Genomic DNA, 20,927 nt, shown 5'->3' with positions numbered 1-20,927 from the left:
TCATCAGTCTTTCTCTTTAGGAATATTATATTCCCCTGAAACTGGGTTTAGGGTCTTGTCAGGTGGACCTGTGATCTGGGCCTGGTTAATTCTTTGACTTAGGCTCTCATATTGATACTACCACTGACTTGCTGAGTTCATTGGGCATATCACTTTCCTTCTCCAGACCTCAGTTTCCCTGTTTGCAAAATGAATGGGTTAGACTAGATGATCTTCATAGTATTTAAATTCTTTGTAGATCTGCAAGCTTTATGAACTTCACATTTCAAAATCGTCAGGTATCAGAGCATGACAAAGCTCAGTGAATTGCCTTTAAGAACCATAAAGGATAGGGCCACAAGACCTCTGGAAGACTTCCAAGATAGCTCAGTGGATGGAATATAGGTTTCAAGGCTTCTCTAGGTCTTTTGCACACATAGTTTAGCTGAAGTATTCCTATCAGCTAAAAAATAGTACTAAGCAATTTTGGTGCAGTATATAGACTTAGAGACCATCAGAGGAAAAGGCATCTTAGAATGTAGAATGGCAAAATTGGATTTTACTTTGGAACACAGCAACAAGCTTAGGGCATTCAGCCTTACAGCATAAACATAGAAGCATAGAACAATAATGTCAGAAAAGGAAGAGACCTTGGAACATATATAATGGAATATAACATGGAATATTTTATCTGGAAGAGACTAACTGGTAGGACCTTGACTATTAAGTGTTAGAACTAAACAGACTGTCAGACCAGACTTGGAAAGACCTTTGAAACATGGAATGGCAGAGCTGGAAGGTCCTTTAGATGGCACTTACTCCAGAGGACAGCAAGTTGCTCAGATTCACACAGCTGGTAAGTTTCAGAACCAGGTTCAAAAACTATGTCTTCTGAATCCTGTTCTAAGAGCTCTTTCCTCTAGACCAGAGGTAGAGAACCTGCAGCCTTAAGGCCACATGTGGCCCTCTAGATCAGGGGTGGGGAACCTGAGGCCTCATGTGTGGTCCTTTGACTGAATCCAAACTTCACAGAACAAATCCCTGTAATAAAAAGATTTTTATGTAAAACTTGGACTCAGTCAAAAGGCTGTACCCACGACCTAGAAGGACACATGTGGCCTTGAGGCTGCAGGTGCCCCACCTCTACCCTAGACCATCTTGCTTTCCTATAAAACTAACTAAAAATTTTTTTATTTTTCTTGAATGCTACTGCTTGCAGAAAATATGATTGTAATTAAAGGAGAATAAGAAGGTAGAGCTTCATAAGGTAACTTCTGAACAGTCTGAAAGACTCGTGAAATTGTATTACTTTCTCATGACATGAGTTTATTATTGGTGATGCTGTTATGCTGCTCAGCTGGATTAGTATCATGTTTTTGGCTCACAAATGGAATGAAAAGAGGGAGTAGGAAAGACAGAGAGCAAGAGATTTACCTGACATACCTGGGCACAAGTTTGAAGAGAGAGGGGATGGATGAAGGACTTAAGGAAAATGTTTGTATACGTGTGAGAAAGAGAATGCCTTAGCTGGAACTAATTGAACTGTGAATAATGAAAGAGAGAAAGGAATAATATCCCCAAGGGGGAGAGAAAGATGGTGCTCATGAAGAGGTGTTGGGTCATTTCTGCATAACAGCTACCAGAGACAGATGTTGTGTAGGCCAGCTAGGTGCTTCCCAGAACTTGGAATTTGGGACGGTGAGTTGTTTGAGCGAGGGTAGAAGCAGCGTGTAACTGGCTTTTGTTATGTAGGGGATGACTGATGGGGAAGCAGTGTTTGTAACTCAAGAGTGTCAGTAAACTGATCTGCAACTACAGAGCTTTACAATCATTCTGGGAATGTAGCATAAGTGCGCTGGAAGGGCTTAGTGCAGGGTGGACCAGGCTGAGGCAGAGGAAGGAGATGAGCAGATCTAAAGCATGAAATAGGTTCTCAGTCTACCATGAGAGAGAGCGTGGCCTTGCTCCAAGGATCCAGACTCAGCCTAGGTAATGTCCTATGATTTCAGGGAATACCTTGCTACTGTACCGCTTGCCTCAGGATTACCAGTGACTTCCTGATCAGTCTTTTCTTAGTCCTTCTCTCACACCTCTCTGCTGCATTTGACATTACTGCCATATTCCTGAAATTCTTTCTTCCCTTGGTTTCAGTGCTCCTACATTGCCCTAGTTCTCATCCTGTGCAGGTTCGACCCTGTCACCCTTCTGCTTAATAAATTCCAGTGGTTTCCTAATGCTTCTAGGTCAAATATGAACTTTTTTTGTGTGGAATTTAAAGCTTTTCACAACCTGGCCCCTCCTTATCTTTCCAGCATTGTTAGACATTACTCTCCTCCATGCACTCTATGGTCCAGCCATCCTGGCTTGCTTGCTCTGCTCACTCATGACGCTCCATCTCTCCTATTTCTGTGCCTTTTCACTAGCTGTCTCCCAGCCTCTGGAAGGCTCTCCCTCATCACCTCTACCTCTTGTAATCCCTGGTTTCCTTCAAAACTCAGTCCAAGCTCCGCACATGATTCCTTTCCTGATCTCCCCAGCCATTAGTGCCTTTGTAAATATCTGCATATACTTGTGTTAGTATATGTTGTCTCCTCTTTTAGAATGCAAAGTCTTTGAAGACAGGGACTGTTCAGCTCTTACTTTTATTTCCCTAGTGCTTAGCACAGTGCCTGGCACATAGTAAAAAAGGTTTGTAAAGTGATTGATAGATTGATAGATTGATCCCACCTCATTTATCCTCTCTTCCTTTCGCTCCTTTGCTCACTCCTCTTCTTTCTGCCATCTTGAAGTGTACATTCCCTTAAGCTCAGTCCTCAGCCCTCCGCTTTCTCTCTAGTAGATATCATTAGAATAGGTTTAGAGTGGGAAAGGGAATAACATAGGCTATCCCTCCTCTTTAAAAATGAGAGAAGCCATGAGAGGTTGGATAACCAGTCCAAGGTCACAGAACCTGAAGGTAGCAGAGCTAGGATTCTAGGCCAGATGGTCAGCCTCCAAGTCAAGTACCTTTCTCTTTATACCACCTTTCCCTTTATGCCTTCTACCAAATTGTCCCTTGATATCTCAGAATTAATTTTAACTAACCTCCCTTTGGTCCTTATATATACAACTCAGCAAACATTTATTAAGTGCCTACTTTCTTCAGAGACCCTCTATTTAGAACATTAGGAAAGAACTGAAGTTGAACGGTGATAGGGGAGGGATTTAGAGGTAAGACATTTACACATATATATTGTATCTGACTCCTTGTGACCCCATTTGGAGTTTTCTCAACAAAGTGGAGTGGTTTGATGTTTCCTTCTCCAGCTCATTTTACGGGTGAGGAAACTGAGGCAAAAAAGGTTAAGTGACTTGCCCAGGGTAACACAGCTAGTAAGTATCTGAGGCCAGATTTGAATTCATGAAGATGTCTTACTGAACTTCAGGCCCAGCACTCTACCTACTGCCCTTACAAAATTGCACAAAATAAGGTGTCTCAGACATGCTGAGATATCAGAGGAAGGGATCACTTCTGATTGCTGGGGGCAGGAAAAGCTTCCAGGAGGAGAAAATGGAATTTGAGTTAGGCTCTGAAGTAAAATTTCATCCTAATGAGATAGCTATAAGGAAAGAGCATTCCAAGCAGAGTTAAAAGCAAGCATAAAAATAGAGAGGCAGAAGAGGATAGGAAATGGCCAGGGCACAAAAATGAGTCCAGTTTGGCTAGAGAGGAGGGGATATGGGGGAAAGTAATAGGAAATAAGGCTGGGAATTTTTAATCTGAAAAAGAGGATAATTGGGGAAGACAAAGATTAGAGAGGGTGGATGTGAAGGCTGTATTCAAGGATTTGAAAAGCTGTAATGTAGAAAGGTCATTTGACTTGCTCTGCTTAGTCCAAGAAAGCAGAACTAGGAGCAGTGGGGTCCAGTGGCAGAAAGGAACATTTTGCCTTGGGGTAAGAACAGACTTAGTAACGATTAGAGCTAGCCCACAGTGTATGGATCGCCTCCAGGAGTCTTGAGCAGCTCATCCTTGTAGCTGATGATGTAGAAGTTCCTACTAGTGCTGGCATACTGCTCTGCATTCTGAAGGTCTCCTCTGGCTCTGCTTCTCTGTATTCTAAGGTCCCTTCTCATTTGTTAAGTAGGATTCTACAGGAACTGGTTACTTTGTTACAGATTACAACTCTAGTCTCACATTCCTGTAACACAGAAAGCTCTTTGAGGGTTTATTAAATTTCTTTGGAGTTCAGAAGAATTTATGGAGATTTATAGTAACAAAAAGTACATTGTGAAAGCTCAAGTATTTGGGCTTTTGAGGATCCCAAAGAAGCTTTTGAGGATTTGGGGAATTAATCTTTGACTTTTACAGTTGGCTTTTGGCTGTGAAATTGTTGTTGTTCAGTCGGGTCAGGCTCTTTGTGACCACATTTGGGGTTTTCTTGGCAAAGACGCTGGAGTGGTTTGCCATTTCCTTTTCCAGCTCATTTTATAGATGAGGAAACTGTGGCAAAAGGGTTAAGTGACTTGCCCAGAGCCACACAGCTTGTAAGTGTCTGAGGCTAGACTTGAACTCAGGAAAATGAGTCTTCTTGACTCCAGTCCCAACACTATCCACTGTACCCTGGTGCCCTGGTTGAAAAATACCAGTGAGTATTGAACAGAGTTTCTGAACTTGTCCTGCCTGTCTTGTCCAAAGTTGGAGTGTGAAGTGGGATGATTTCCTCATTTTCAGCCATCTAGTTACTGGCCCTGGGTGTTCAGTCTTTTTTAAAATTATGTCTTTTGTTTTTACCTCAGCTTCTTTTCTAAATATCTCCTTTTCTTGATCTAATGAGCCATCCATTATATAACAAAGAATAGAGAGAAAGCAGTTGATTAAAATGAGCAAATACACTAACTACGCCTGCCATTCTATGAAACATTCCGTATAAAGTGTTTATTCTAACATAAATATCTTAGATAAAATACTTTCCATGTCACTTCATGCCCTACTGAATATCCAAGTTCATCATAGTTATTCAGGGACTTCTAGCATTTATTTGACCAGTCTTACCATTTTTAAACTATTGTTAGTTTTCACTCTCCCTCATTCATTAATTTTAGTCCCTTATTTGTCAGTTTAAATAAGCTTGGCATATGTAAAGAGTAGGGGCCAGCCCCAGGTTCAGGTCCCAGTTCTTCAACTTAACAGTATTGTGTGATCTCTCTAACCCTACTTCTTTATCTATAAAAATGGAGCTAGTTGTCCTTGAACAACAGGGTAATTGTAATGAACATGTTTTATGAACTGCCAAATGGTATAGAAATTTAAAGTGTGTGCATGGGTATGTTAGTAGAAATTAAAATAGTTTTGCTATTAAATGGAAGCTCCACCTCTCCTGTGTAAACTTATCCCCCATGTTAATGCCCTCAAAATTTTACCTTACTGATGCAGAGATACCATCTAGTGGTAAAAGAGAGTACTGCTTGCAGTACTTAGGGGAAAATGTACATGGTGCTCCCCATTCCTGAGGTTTCCAAGAATGCATTGTAATGGCCCAAACCTGTCCTGGTAGGAAGCAAGATGAACAAGTCACTCAGCCTCTCTAAGATTCGATCTCATCCGTAGAGATAATACTCATAGAACTTGCTTCATAGGGTGGCACTTAACTGAAAAATTATGTAAAATACTTTGCAAGCCATAAATGCTAGCTATTATTATTGTTATTGTTGTTATTGCCAAGTTCAAACAGCAGTACAGGACTAGGATCCAAGCCTCCTGAATCTAGTTCAGGACTCTTTGCACTATATTGATGCTTCTCTTACTATGATTAGTTTGTATATGAACTTCAGAGAATTGGCTCAGGAAATGATAGACTCAGAACCAAAGACTCATCTTTCTATAGCTCCAATTTTATTAGTTGGAATGGACCTCAGAGTGTATCTAGTTTTGTCTTCTTCCCAGTGCAACAATCTACTCTCCAGCCTTCTTGACAGAGGTTCATCCAGCATTTGCTTTAATATTTCCGATGATGGGGACCATTCTGTGTCCTGAGGCTGCTTATTTCACTGTGATAAAAGTCTGGAGTTTTTTCTTATATTATCTACTTTGGTCCTAATATAATTTGTAAGATTTTAGAATAACAAGACCATAGATTTTGAAGGTGCCTTAGAGGTCATACAGTTCAGTGTCTTCATTTCACAGACGAGGATATTGGCTTAGAGGCTAAATAACTTGCCTAAGGTCACACAGGTTTTCCAGTGGTAGAACAGTAGATGAATACATTATACATACATTTGTCCTCTACTTCCTTTCCTCTCACTAGTTTCTACCCTTTTGTAATCTGACTTTCAATTTCATTTATCGGGTGTGGTTCTCTTCTAAACGACCAGGGATCCCTTAATTGCCTAATCTTATGGTCTTCTTTCCTTTTTAAGCTTTCTGCTGCATTTGACACCACTGATCACCCTCTCCTCTTGGATACTCTCTCCTCTCTTGATTTTTCATCAATACTTTTTTCTGGCAAGCCTCCTAACTACACTTTCTCAGTCTTTTTTGCTGGCTCATCATCCTTTTCATAACTTCTAACTCTGGATGTTCTCCAAAGTTCTATCCTGAGCCTTCTTCTCTTCTCCTTCTAAATTCCCATAGGTTTAACTCTTGTCTCCATGAAGATGACTCCAAGATCTAGATATCCATCTCTAGTTTCTTTCTTGAGTTTCGGTTCCAGTTCACTAATTGCCTGTTGAACATTTCAAACTAGATGCCCCAGACACATCATTAACTTGTCTAAAAGTGAACTCAGTATCTTTCTCTCTAAACCCTTCTGTCTTCTAAATTTCCCTATTTCTGTGAAAGATATTACTGTCTTTCCAGTGCCTTGGGTTCCTGATCCCAGTATTATCCATTATTCCTTCGTCTCCCTCAAACATGTATCCAATCAGTTGCCAAATCTTACTCTTTCCACCTTCACAACTCTTCTTGCCTTTGACCTCTTGGCTCCAGTCACACAGCTACCATCATAATTCAGGCTCTCATTACCTTTCACCTTGATTTTTGCGACAGTATCATAATTGGCCTCCCTATCTCAAGTCTCTCCCCACTTTAGTCCATCCTATATACTGTGCCAAAGTAATTTTCCTTATGCTCAAGTATGACCATGTGACTCCCCTACTCAACCAGTAGCTTACTATTGACTAGGGCATCAGATAGAAATCCCTCTGTTTACCTGGCCTTAATCTGTCTTTGCAACTCCATTGGACATTATTCTTTCTCCCACACACTGCTCTTCAAGCAGCCTGACCTCTTAGTTCCTCAGCCACAACTCTCCATTTCACATTTCTGTACCTTTGCACTGGTCAGCCCATATGTCTGAAATGCACTGTCTTCCTACCTCTGCTCATAACGCCCATCTCTTCTTTAATGTGCAGCTCAGGCACTACCTTCTGTAGGAAGCCCTTCCTGATCCCTGCCTCCCCCCGTTGCCTTCCCTTCCAAACTACCTTGAATTTTACTTTGTATGTATACATATATATATATATACATATATATATATATGTATATATATATGTATGTATCTATAACTTTATATTTATGCTGTATATATGTATATATATATTGGTTTTAAAAAATTATTTCCAAGCTTAAACTCTATAAAGAACATTTCCATATACATAACAGAATGCAAAAAATGGATTCTGTAGGAAGCCATGAATTTCTATATCATATTGCTTGTTTTTAAAATGTATAATAAAATTTAGGTTTTCATTTCAAAGCATTTCTGCTTATCTGTGCTTCTGTCTGAACTTCTTTCTGTTCTCTTCTGTGCATTTTAAAAAAATGTTAAAATGGCCCTTGTTTAAGACATCAGTATTGTTAACCCCACTTCCCATGACACCTCCCTCACCAGTTGAAAACCTCCAGGTAGGAGGTGACCTTATTAACAAGCATAGTCAAGTGAAAGGAATCCATACTTTTTCCTGGCCAAAAATATATGTACCTTGGGTCCATCAGCTTTGTGTTTGGAGGTGGGTGACATGGTTCATCATAGGTCTCCTGGAGACATGGTTGTTCTGTTTTATTCATTCTAGTGTTATGTTTTTCAACATTGTTTCTCTTTAGTGTTGTCCTCTTCTCCTGGCTCTGATCACTTCACTCTGCATCAGTCCATGGTATTCAGGATTCTCTGAAATCACATCTATCTTCTTTTCTGTAGTTTCTCCCTGGATTTCAGCCTGGTGGGCTGGAGTAGGAATGTGGGAATGAGGAGGTCAGCTTCAAGTCCAGGCAGCCTGCTCAGGCTCAGCCACTGTCCTGGATAACAAAGCTTGTTGGAAATGTTAAAGAAGTTCTTGTCCAGGGATGAGCTGGGTTAGGTAGATCCTGCACTACTCAAAAGAAGTCACCTTCACAAAAGTCCCTCCTTTCTGTAGTCATCAGAATTCCCATTCCCCAAGGTCATTCAAGAAGTTGGTGTCACAGTGAGAACCCAGAGCTGCCAAAGTTCAGTGACTTTTCAAGAATACCAGTGGGAATTATGAAACTGTTGAGTGATTTGACATAGCTGGTATTACCTCATTGCCATACTTCAGTGAGGATACTCCCTCTCCCAGAAAAGTCCCAGCCTGCTTCACTTGACTACCCAGTATATATTTTTGAATATACTTGTCTCCCCTGTTATAATGCAAGCTTAGTAGGGACTACTTCATACTTTGTGCCTAGTATGGTACCTGGCATGTAGTAGGCACTTAATAAATATTGTTGATTGATTGATTGAACATAAACTCAAACCGAGGTCCTCAGACTCCAAATCCAGCCATCTTCTCACTGCACCACACTGCCTCTCCATATTATTCATTCAGCAAACATTAATCACCTCCTGGAAACAACCCTGTATTCAACATTAGAAGCAATACAAGATTTATGTAAGACATGGTCCTGTCTTCACAGCTTACACTGTAAGAGAGGATACTAGTAATAGAGCTGTCAGGTGTAATATTACTTAATAAGTTCATTAGATGGTGGTATAAAATAAGCTATTGGCAAAGATTATGAAGTCCTGGGCAAGACGCTGAAGACCATAGGTCTTCACAGCACGGATGTTTTTATTTGTTTGTTTATATCGCTGCTACCCCTTGGAGTCGGGAGGATAAAACAGACTTGGGAATTGAGTATCTTGTTAAGAAGATGGTACCTGACAAAGGAATGTGGATATCTGAACCATGTATTAAAATGTAGGAATAATAGGTACCTGGCCAGGGATGTAGTGGACCTTAAGAGAACTGGTAAGGATGTCTAGTGTGGGGCACGTCTGATCCAAGCTGTCTATAGAGGCTAAGATGTAGAAAGAAAAATAGAGCTCGAGATGCCCAAAAGTCTATGAGACTAAATCAGAATAAAAAGCTAGTGACAAAACTCATAGCTTCAGATGTATAAACAATGTATAATCACACTAAGCACGATGAACTAGAGATCCAACGTAAGGAAACAGACTTAATCTCATAGGTATCATTGAAACGTGGTAGAATGAAGCCCGTGATGGGGATGGAGCCCTGGAATGTGTCACTCATTCACAATAAACAAGAGAATTAATCGGGAGAGCGTTGTACATGAAGGAGATGTGTCCATCTGAGCAAGTCAGGAACCAAACTCACGCAAATGACGCGCTGGGAGGGCAGGCGGGGAAGGAGGTGCATGAACGCACTGCTGATGAAGTGTGAACCGGTTCAGCTATTCCAAAAAGCACTTTGGAACTGTGCCCCCAAAGCTAGTAAACTATCCATACTTTTTGACCCAGTAATATCACTTCTAGGTTTATACTCCAAAGAGATCAAAGGAAAAAAAGACAGGGACTTTTTTTGGGGGGGGCGGTAAGGTAGTTGAGGTTAAGTGACTTGCCCAGAGGCACATAGCTAGTAAGTGTTATGTGTCTGAGGCTGGATTTGAACTCAGGTCCTCCTGATGCCAGGGCCTGTGTTCTGTCCACCGCACCACCTAACTGCCCTGAGAAAGGGACTTAAACAAAAGTATTTATTGCTTCTATTTTCTTTTTTGAATTGGAAAAGAATTGGAAACTGAGAGGGAGCCTGTCAGTTGGGGAATGGCTGCACTCGCTATGGTATGTGAATGTGATGGAATATTATTGTGCTGTAAGAAATGATGAAGGGGATGGTTTTAGAGAAATCTGGAAAGAGTTGTATGAATTGGTGCAGAGTAAAGCAAGAATGACCAAGAGAACAGTTTGTATAATAATATTATGAGGCTCAGATTCTTATAATCTAGCCAACAGCTCACAGGTTTTCAGACTCCTTAAGAGTCAGCTCAGTATGACGGATGTTCTAATAAATCTTGTCTTTGGCTGAAAAAATAAAGAAAATAATAGTATTATGAAGACAAATAACTTTGAACTTAGGCACCTTGATTAATGCAGTGACCACCACAATTCCGAAAGACTCATGATGAAACATGCTGCTCTGGACTTGGCATATTGAGATCTATGGGGTTTTTTTTCCCAGACTTGGCCGATAAAGGAGTATGTTTTTGCTTTTTGTTTTTTATAACAGGCGTTTGTTTTTCTTGTTTTCTCAGTGGGGCAGAGTGAAGTAGGAAAGAACTTTCAGTCCCAAAACAAAGCAACTAGTCTTTTGACTTGCCTTAGCAATACTTTCAGCTTTCAAAAGGTTGAGAAACCAATAAGGGGAAATTATTTTCCACTGGATGTGATTCTAACCAGCATGGAAGGAGATGTTTGCTAGGATGGAGATGCTAGAACCTGGGTGGGAAGTGACCATTAGATTTGTTATGAAAGGTATGGCTAAAAGAATTGGAAATTGAGGGAATGCCCATCAATGGGGAGTGGCTGAACAAGTTGATGTATATAATTGTGACAATACTATTGCTATAAGAAATTATGAGAAGAATGGTTTCAGAAAAACTTGGCAGCACGTATATGAATTGAAGCAGAATGAAGTGAGGAGAACCAGGAGATCATCGTACAGAGTAACAGCAATATTTTTTAAGACTTTAAGTATTTTTTATTTAATAGTATCTTATTTTTTCCAATTACATGTAAAGACAATTTTCAATTCATTTTTGAAAGATTTTGAGTTCCAAGTTTTTCTCCTCTCCCTACCCTCCTTCCCCTAGATGGCAAGCAATCTGGTATAAGTTATACATGTGCAATCATGTAAAACATATTTGCACATTAGTCATATTACGAAAGAAGAATCAGAATAAAAAGGAAAAGACACCAAAAAAAAGTGAAAATGGTATGCTTCAATCTGTATTCAGACTCCATCAGTTCTTTCTCTGGATGTAGATAGCATTTTCTATTGTGAGTCTTTTGGAATTGTCTTGGGTAGTAGCAGCAATATTGTTACCATGATCAACTGTAAAAAACTTAGTGCTCTGATCCAGTACAGTGACCCAAGACATGAGTCCTTTGGAACTGATGAAAAATGCTGTCCACCTTCAGAGAGAGAACTGATGAACTCTGAGTGCAAACTTTCTTTATTTTTCTTGCTTTTTTTTGTAGCATAGCTAATAAGGAAATGTTTTGCATGATTTCATGTGTATAATTGATGTCATATGGCTTACCTTCTCAGTATGTTAGTTAGGGGTGAAAGGGAGGGAGAAAATTTAGAACTCAAATTTAAAATTTGTAAAAAAGAAGTTAAAAATAAATAAATAATAAACTTTTTTTTTTTAAAAAAAGATGTGTTTAGTCTGACATGCAGCTAGATTTTTGACCAGCAAGGGTTCAGAGAGAGATTAAGTAGGATCCTATAGACTTTCTGCCCAGAAAGCTCTGTAGAGTTGTGAAGCACTCTAGAATGAAATTCTGAAGACGCAAAGAAACATAATTAACAAAAGATGAGTTTCCCCAAAAGCCTGATGTGCATACGTGGGGAACTCATGAAATAGCTTCTTTTAAAAGACAGGTACAGCAGGTGGAAGCAAGGTCAAGTAGCTGCGGAGGGACAGGAAAGAATGGCGAGGTTCTGTAAAGGCAGTCCCTATGAAAGGAGGCTGGGGAGCAAAAGTGAGAACAGTGGGAAGAGAGGTGCGTTATCTAGCCACTTGGGAGAAAAGAGGAGGAGCCAAGATGACACCCAAAGACAGAGCTCCCTGATTCTTAACTTGTTTCTGTCTTCTCTGCCGTCCCAAAAAATATTTGGACTGGAAAGGACAGAACAAAAATGGCTAATAAAGAGTTGATGGAGATCAGTGAGTTAGGAGATAATTAAAGAGCCTGGCTGATAAAAACTAAATACTCAGGTGCTGGAAGAATTAGAGGTTGTGAATGCTGAACCATTGACAGTGACATTGGAAAGATTCTGGAAAAGAGAGACATAGATACATAGAGCATTTGTTAAGCAGTTACTAGGTATTAATTACTGTGCTAAGTATTAGGAATACAAATACAAGTAAAAAAAAAAAAAACAGCCCCTAGCCTCCAGAAACTTATAAGCTGGGGGGAAGGCAGTACATAAGAGGGAGCTAGAAAGAGGGGAGAGGTGCTAGAATTGGGGCAAGATGGAGAAGTCGGGGGAGTTCTTCATGAAATATTGGTTTCGTGAAGGAACTCACCAAACAGAGGTGAGGCGGCAGGTATCACAGCATCTTCAAGGTGAAAACAGTGTTGGTGTGAAGATAGAAAAAGCTAGAGAGTCGGGAACGAGCCAGGAGAGAAGAATGGGAAAGGTATTGTCAAATTGGGGAAGGCCAGATAGTCTAATAAAGAACAAAAACAAAATAAAACAAGGTGGAGGAGGGGGAAAAGAATGGAGTATGCAAACTAGAGAGGCAAGGTAAGGGAGAAACTTTCTAATGATTAGAGGACTCTGAAAATAGAACAAATTACCTTATAAGGAGGTAGGTTCCCATCAGTAGGGGTTGTGAAGCGAAGCTTGGGTGACCACTTGTCAAGTATGTTGAAGGACAGAATTCTTATTCAAGTATGAGCTCTTCTAGATGGCCATTGAGCTCTACTTCAACTCAGAGATTCTATACTTACCTGAAAATGCTATGTTAAGATCTGAGAAGAAAGGTTGTTAACAATGGGGGAAAGGTTTGAGGTTGAGGAGGAATCAGAGGGGATAGTATATATAATAATAAAAAAAATAGTAATAACAGTAACTAACATTTACATAGTACTTTAAGATTGCAAATATCTCATTTGAGCCTTATAACAACTCTGGGAAGTAGATGATATTATGCTTATCTTACAAATGAGGAAGCTGAGGCAAGCAGAGGTTAAGTGACTTGCCCAAGGTCACACAGCTAATAAGTATCTGAAGCTGGATTTGAACTTAAGTCTTGCTGACTCTAGGTCTGGTGCTCTATCTACTGTGCCACCTAGCTGCCTGTTTCCTCTTAGATGATAGAGAATAAAGCCCTTGTTTAGAAGAATGTCGTACTGTTCCTTGTACCTTCCTTTCTTGCCTCACCCCACCACAATTAGGGATTATGATTTATTAGCTCCTTTTAATTTATGTATCAGAAAGTTGTACATATTAATAAATTGTAAGAAGGGAAGGCTGAGTTTGCTTTGAACAAGAGCTGCTTCATTAATCATCAGCCCAGAAATAGAGGATCTCTTCACTAGTTCCTTTCAAGAAGCATTAGGAATTCTATGCAGTCTGAACCTATTGGACAATATGAGCTGAAGGCATTTCAGTGTTTTTAGTGAGTTTACTTAGAAACTTGCATCTGCAATGTCTTCTCTCTTCCTAAAGAAAATATTAAATGTATAATGAATTTCTAGTCTGGGATAAGGGACTACTCACAGTGGAAGGGAGACATTTTTGGTGTAATCTCTTCGTTCTTAACAAGCATTTCAACAAACATTAAATACCTTCATTATAAAAGGCCCATGTTTAGCATTGGGGAGATGACATTGAAACATGATAATCCCTGTCTTCAAGGAGATGACAGTTTAATAAATGGGATATGACATGTACAGTTAAAAAATAATGGAAGATAGGGGCTAGAGAACATGGGGGAAAAGTCCATGGGGGAAAGACCCAGGAATCTCAGGTCATTCACCAGAGAAGAGTCGAGAGTTATGGGAGATACAAGAGGGAAGAAGAAGAGTCATTGGGATAGTAGCAATGCTGAAAGATGCCTTATTTGCCCGAGGATTACTGGGGGTTAACTATTTTGAAAGTCCACCCTGTACCTGTAGGGCTTAGGAGCCACATCTGGCACTGACCGCTATTCTGGGTGTTGATTTATAGATGATCTTTAAGGTCCTTCTAGCTCTAGATCCTATAGTTCTGTGATCTTGTGTGTACGTGTGTGTCTTTGTCCTTCTATGCACAAATATATATATGAAGAAGCTCTCAGGAGAGCAAGCTTTTTTTTCCTTTGAGCGTAAGCTTTTTACAGTTATAAGTAACACATCCAGCTTTTTCTTCAAAGCCATCTAGTTTGACCTTCCGCGCTGATGCCATTTCCTTGGCCCATTTGAATCCATCTGTTCTTGATTTCTTATCAGAGCAGAACACTTTTAATAAGGCAGTAAGGCACAGAAAGGTGAGGGAATATTCCTGAGGCAGTCTGAAGTATGTGTATGGGGTATTTATGGAGGACTAAAACCTCTGGTGTAAGGGCTTGCGAAGCCCTTTTCAAGGCTGCTCATCCACCTTTGGTGTCCACCTGTCAGCCAGCTCTCACCTGTGTCTCCAAGAAGCCATAGCATGTGCAGCAGCCACGCTCCAGTAAAACTGTCTCAGCAGATGGATTAAGCCAGATTAAGGGTAACCAATGGGCCTCAAACCCATCAATGAGTTAGGGGGATGTCTACCCCAAGTAGGTGAAAACTGCCCTGGGTAGAATGGGCAGATGAGAACAATTCTGCCATGAAAGCAGCTGAAGCAGGCACAGTGGAGCACTTAGAGGTTGGTCAGACGTTGAAGACGCCAAGATCACCCACTGCATCCTGGGCCATTGCCAGTCCTGACTTTTGTCTTGTCACTGGACTTTGATGATTCTGTAAAAGAGAGTGAGGCTGAAGACTTTGTGCAGCTCTGCCTCACTTAAATCCAATTCATGCGTAAGTCAAGACATTACACTGTGTGTGATGGGTCCTCTTGGAACAAAAAACGAACAACAACAATGTCTACTGCATTTTGTTCTTCTCCTGATCTGAAATGCAGGGTTGCGCAGTGCTGAAAGCACTTTCACACAGTGCACTCTCACCAGATGGGAGATTCAAGGGAGCGGTCACCTCCTTTTGGGACGGGAGAGAGATTGCTAGCACTTCAGACACAAAGCCCTGTCAGTAATCCTCTTAAGGTGCCTGCCACATTTCTCAAGAAAAATTCACCACAAGAATTATGCTGTATTACTGTTGAGCGTTTAGATCAGATTACAAGTCCTTGGCCTCTGTCAGCCGTTATAGACCCTACTAGTTTGAAGTTGGGTGGGTGGGTGGGTAGGGAGTTGCCTTTTTAATAATAGTCACATTGCTTGTTTTTTATTGTTGTTGTTTAGTATTTTTAGAGTGCTATCATCCGGAGAGCTCTGTGAGACACATTATACAAATTACTACACCTATCTTATAAGTGAGAAATTGAGGCTAGGAGGATAAGGTGACTTCCCCATGATCACACAACTAGTAATAGCCAGAGCCATGAATTTAACTCAGATCTTCTGACTATAAGTCCTAGTTGGTCATTGTAGAAACAGGGCTGTGATATGACAAAGAGCCCCTCTCTGCAGCTGCATTTTGACAAAAAGCTAGGATATGTTGGCCACATTTCCCTTCAAGTCAACTCAGCAGTCCTTGGATAAACAGGCATCTCTCTCCACTACCACTATTCCACCGCCACCCCCACACCCCCACCACACACACACACACACACACACACACACACACACACACACACACACACTCACTCACTCCTTTCTTCTTTGCCTCTCATGGCTCCTTTTGTCTGGCAAATGACTTGAGGCTCCTCTGATCCTTTTGAAACTTCACAGCTCAATACAACTAAACATTTATTAAGCACCTTCTGTATTCAAGGCACCAGTGTTTTCCCACCAGTGTTTCTCCTCCCATGCTGTACATGTAGGGACTGAATCCTAATAAAAGAACCCATTTATTATTCTGATCCCTTTTCTGTATCTCTCATTTATGTTTCTCCTACCCATCATCATTATAATTGAACTTTGGGGGCTATTCTAGGACTCGTAGTCAAGACCACTAAGGCTGTTTCCCACTGGTAGCATTATTGGAATGTGACACTTCTCCTTTGTGTCTTCTCCCTTGAATTCTCTAACAAAACCAGGATCTTGTGAACTCAGTATCTTCAGATATTGACAATAGGATATCTTGCTAGATGACACCCAGTAAATTACCTGCAGATTTCCTCTTCCAATAGGGACATATTTATTACCCGCATATAACTGACTTTTCTGTATGCTCTGTGAATCAGAGTGAAACTTGGATCTGCTCACCTCCAGCACTTCTGTTGTGGGCAGAACTCTTTGCCCTTGCCCTAAATGACCCCAGACTGTTTTTTATTTTGTATTTCTTCTCTGTCCTCCACTGCTGTTAGCTGGGAGCACTTTCCTTCTCTGGGATAAAGTATATGGGCTTTATTAAGGTGATCCATGCTCTTTTTTGGGGAGGGCCTAGTTGTGGCTTCACAAGCTGCTTGCCAGAATTGAGGTGGCTTGAAATCTGACAAACAGATATGCAGATTAGGAGTCTCTCATTCTATTTTTACAGGGGAAGAGTAATACAAACTAGAATTTGGTGACATTTTTTGACATATAGAAATTTTCATTGGAATTTGGTTTTACTGTAATAGAATCGGATCTGTGCCTTGAATGTGTATACGTGTAAGGTTCACATAGTATCTGACAGATGGGTAAAGACTAATGTTGGATATACCACAAAATTGCTTCTTCTTTCTGCTTATCTCATTGTTAATCTCTGTCTTCTCTTCGCAGGTTACCCTACTGGTTACCCAACAGCTGCGCCAACCTACAACCCCAGCTTGTATCCAACGAATAGCCCAAGCTATGCTCCAGGTAAGGAGGAGGCAGAGGATTGTTTTGTGGGGATAGGACGATGGGGTGTAAAGCCTCTGTAGCCATGCTGTTCAGCTTGGAAAAATTCTTTCACATGCTTGGGTGCTCAGGGCTCAGCCTGCCCAGGCTCCTAGCACTGAGTGTGTGAGCTAGACCTTGGGGTGGGCAAGAGTTGGGGGAATGCAGACAGGACAGATAGGGGAAGAAGTGTACCCTCCTTGGTGTGGACACCCACTTTTCAAAGAAATCTTGATCCTGTCCCTAGCCTTTACCCCAAAGGACAAAATCAGTTCTTTGTGTTATTTTTTCCTTCTAAGATCTCAGTTGAGAAATAGCTATAGTCATTGAACATGTTGACAGGTGTATATATGTTGGAGACTTGCCATCAAAGAGTCTAAATATATCAAGCTTTCAAACCACTGCTTTGACTCAGTCATTAGTCACAAAGAGAAGCACTGTAACTCCAAATGGATAGACTGAAAATGGGACACAGCTCACCAAGGAATATGCATCTTAGATGTGTGCAATGTTTTCTATTTTTCACAGCATTTTCCCATTCATTATCTCTATTAGTCATCGAATATTAGCGCTGCAAGCATCCTGAGAACATAGATTGATGGATGTTAAAGCTAGAAGAAGCCTTGGTACAGAGAAGAATAACTCACATTTCTGTAGCACTTGAAGGTTTGCAAAGTGCTTTCCACACAACACCTCTTTGAGTCAAGTAGTACAAGTGTTGTCATTTCCATTTTACAGCTAAGGATCCCAAAGGTCAGAGCTGGAAAGGACTTGAGAACATAGAATGTAAGAATGCGCTATTGGGGCAGAGGTTGCTAAACTTAGAGGGCAGGAGGCCTGGGCTTCAGGCCTGCCTCAGATGTGTGCTAAGAAGTCTTGTTAACAATGGGGAAGTCATTTAATTCTCCTTAACTTCCCCTTCCTTTTAGAGCCTCGGTTTTTTCAGGTGTAAAATGAGGATAATAATACCTTCACCATTCACCTCACAGGCTTGTTCTGTGTTAAGTACCATGTTAACCTTAAAGCTCCGTAGAAGTCTAAATTGTTTTAGTTGTAGTGAAGCCATTATGTAGAGCTGGCAAGGGCCTGAGACCACGAATGTCATCAGAGCTGGGAGAGGCCTTAGAACAGAGAATAACACTAATTCCTATTTCTTTAGAACTTTAAGAATTTTACCTCATAATAATTGTTTTAAGTAAAAGCAAGTATTGTTATGACTGTGTTACAATTGAGGACATAGAGTGTTAGAGCTGGGAGGGGCCTTAGAGACCATCTAAGTTCAACCCCTGCTTTTTACCTCTCCCTTCTTTTATAAATAAGGAAATTGAGGCTCACAGAGCAGTACTTATTGAAAGTCATACAGTGAGTTTGTAGAGCTAGGACTTGAACCCAGATCTTCTGAGTTTCTGCAACAGAGTCCCTTATATTACACCACAGCTCCCTTCTTTAGGATCACGTGCCAGAAGTGACAGACCAACCCCTTTATAGGTGGCATGAGATCAAGGGTGTGCTGTAAATGTTTAACAATCTGCTAGGCAGAGGGGAAGCCTCTTAACTATGCATGACACACTTTGAAGTTTAATCAGATAATATGAACACCAGTCTAGACAATGCACAAAACAATAAATCCAGTCCTGATTTGTAGCGCTTGCTGTTTCTGAGGTGTAATGCTCCCACACTGGCTGTATGTAGTACACCTATGAACAAGATGGCCCAGGACTTGAGGGGATTGTCCTTAAAGTTCTCCATTAGACCATACCCAGGCCTGCGCCTTTTCATAGGAGCAGTGAAGTGTTCGAATCAGAGCTTGAAGGGAAATGAGCCTTCAGAGAAAGCTAGTTCTAGGATTGAAATTCTACTCTCTTATGCTTCCAGAAGACCAGTTTATGTGCTTAAGTGAGAGCTGTTTTCAGCCAGATGTTGTAGATACTAATATGTCATTAACAGAGAGCATAGATAACCTTATGCTCCTTGGTTCAACCTGAAAACTGCTTGTTACTGGAAGCTTTCTCAGCTTGCTCCCATTTCTTTACTGTCTGATCATTGGGAGGCAAAATAACTAGAATCATAAAACATCAGAATTGGAAGTAACCTTAGAGGAAACTGAGTCCCAGAGAGCAAACTGATGTGCCCAAGGTCACACAGTGAGTTAGTGGTGGAATTGGGAATAGATCCTTGGTCTTCTGAAAATAGGGCCCTTCCTCTTGAGGTGGGGTGGAATATTTTGGGTTAGAGGCTAAATTGGGAGTAAAGTGCAGATAAGAATACACAGCAGTGAAGCCTTTTGGACTGTATCAAGTCAAACAGAAGCAGTATGGGAAAAGCAAGACCAGTTTGAGAACTAATTTGCTTTGTGACCTTTGGCAAGTGGCTTTCCCTCATTGGGCCTAAATTTCCTAATTTGTAAAATTAAGGAATTCAATCAAAGACCCTTTCTGGAATGGCATTCTGTATTCTAAGGTCCCTTCTAGCTCTGATGGCTTGTGTTCTGTGGTCTAGTGTTCCATGTTCTAAAGTCCCTTTCCTTTCTAACATTCTATAACTGTATGCACCAGAGCATGCTCCCTACACTGGCCAAGCTAACCACTATAGTGTGACTCCTCACTGAAGGTCCTTTCCTTAATGAGCTGTGGATTTGAACATACAGAACATTTGAATAGATAAATTTAGGCTCTTGTTGCTGGCAGTTCAGTCTCTTGCTTCAGAGAATAATTTTTCAGCCTTCACAATTGCCTCTCCCTGAGCCCTCTGGGGAAATTGCACACTGGGCTAAACTGCTGTTTCTAGAAGAGTCTGTTTACATAGATGAGATGTATACATCATTGCGCAAATTCTTAGCGGTAATTTCAACTAACATTTTTGTCCAACAGAGTTTCAGTTCCTGCATTCAGCTTATGGTAGGAGAACTATTTTTCCTCATCTGTATTATAGCTTATGAATGTATTTTCTCATTATGTCAGTAGCCCCTCTGCCTTTCCTTTCCCCACTCCACCCCCAGAAGCCACAGAGCTCGGCAAGGGGATCCTTCAGATGGCCCCCACCTTAGGACTAGAAGGGCCCATAGAGATCATCTAGCCTAGCTCTTATTTCACAGAAGGGGAAACAAACCTGGAGGGAAGCAGATAGTGAGTTAACTGCAGATGTGTCTGATGACGAAGGATCGTGGGTTAAAGAAATACTAAAACAGTCTTACCAAGTGAGAATAGGGGATTGCTTCCTGGCCCCACAGCCTGTCCTCAGTCATAATGCCAAGTGACACAGTCATAATAAGTGGCACTTCCAAAGTGCTTTACAGACACTGTTCCTTTTGATGCTCACAGCAGCTCTAGGAGATGTTATTATTCCCATTTTATAGGTGAAGAAACAGGGGTTCAGGGATTAAACAACTTAACATTAAAAGCTTTAAAGTTGGAAGGGACCTTAGAGATCATCTTTACTAACTTACTCATTTCACAGATGAGGAAACTGAGGCCCAGAGAGGTTAAGTGATTTTGTTTAAGATCACACAGCAAGTTAGTTGTGGAGCTAGGATTTGAACCCAGGTCTTCTGACTTAAAGGACAAAGCTTTTAACATTACTCCAACTTCTCATGACACCCACACTCCATTCATTGCCTCTCAACAAAATGGCTCTTTTTTTTTTTTTAAATCATCCATTTGTTCCTCTCTGGTTTTTGGGAAGGAGATCATTCCGTATGGTTAGAATGAAGATAGAGGTTTAATGTAATAGAAAGAGCTGTAGTCTCAGATGCAGAATACCAATATTCAAAACTCTAGCCCTTATACTTCTACTTACATTGTCATGTGCAGATTATTTTCTGTCCTGAGCCTGTGTTTCCTCATCTGTAAAATACAGATAATGACATTGTACTGTTTACTGCACAGGATGATTGTGAGGAAAGAGCTGTAGAAAGGAGATGCTATTTTTA

General features: G+C 40.8%; 1 protein-coding gene across 6 annotated transcripts in view; it reads left to right on the top strand.

Annotated features, from left to right (window-relative positions):
* The window catches only part of FAM168A (family with sequence similarity 168 member A), a 200,096-nt gene that overhangs the window by 135,172 nt on the left and 43,997 nt on the right, over nt 1-20,927 (top strand). For 4 of the 6 annotated variants that reach the window (XM_078156904.1, XM_020989604.2, XM_020989606.2 and 1 more), the window contains 2 exons: nt 16,901-16,981; nt 19,870-19,896. In XM_078156904.1, coding sequence (XP_078013030.1) covers nt 16,901-16,981; nt 19,870-19,896 — 108 coding nt within the window. The remainder of the gene's footprint in view (nt 1-16,900; nt 16,982-19,869; nt 19,897-20,927) is intronic. The other 2 variants (XM_078156905.1, XM_078156903.1) reach the window with 1 other exon arrangement.

Source organism: Phascolarctos cinereus, unplaced genomic scaffold (genome assembly GCF_003287225.1).
Source record: "Phascolarctos cinereus isolate Bilbo 61053 unplaced genomic scaffold, phaCin_HiC Scaffold_726;HRSCAF=1367, whole genome shotgun sequence".
Classification (NCBI taxonomy): domain Eukaryota; kingdom Metazoa; phylum Chordata; class Mammalia; order Diprotodontia; family Phascolarctidae; genus Phascolarctos; species Phascolarctos cinereus.
Note: the sequence above shows the minus strand (reverse complement) of the source record. Positions and strands in the feature narration are given on the sequence as shown.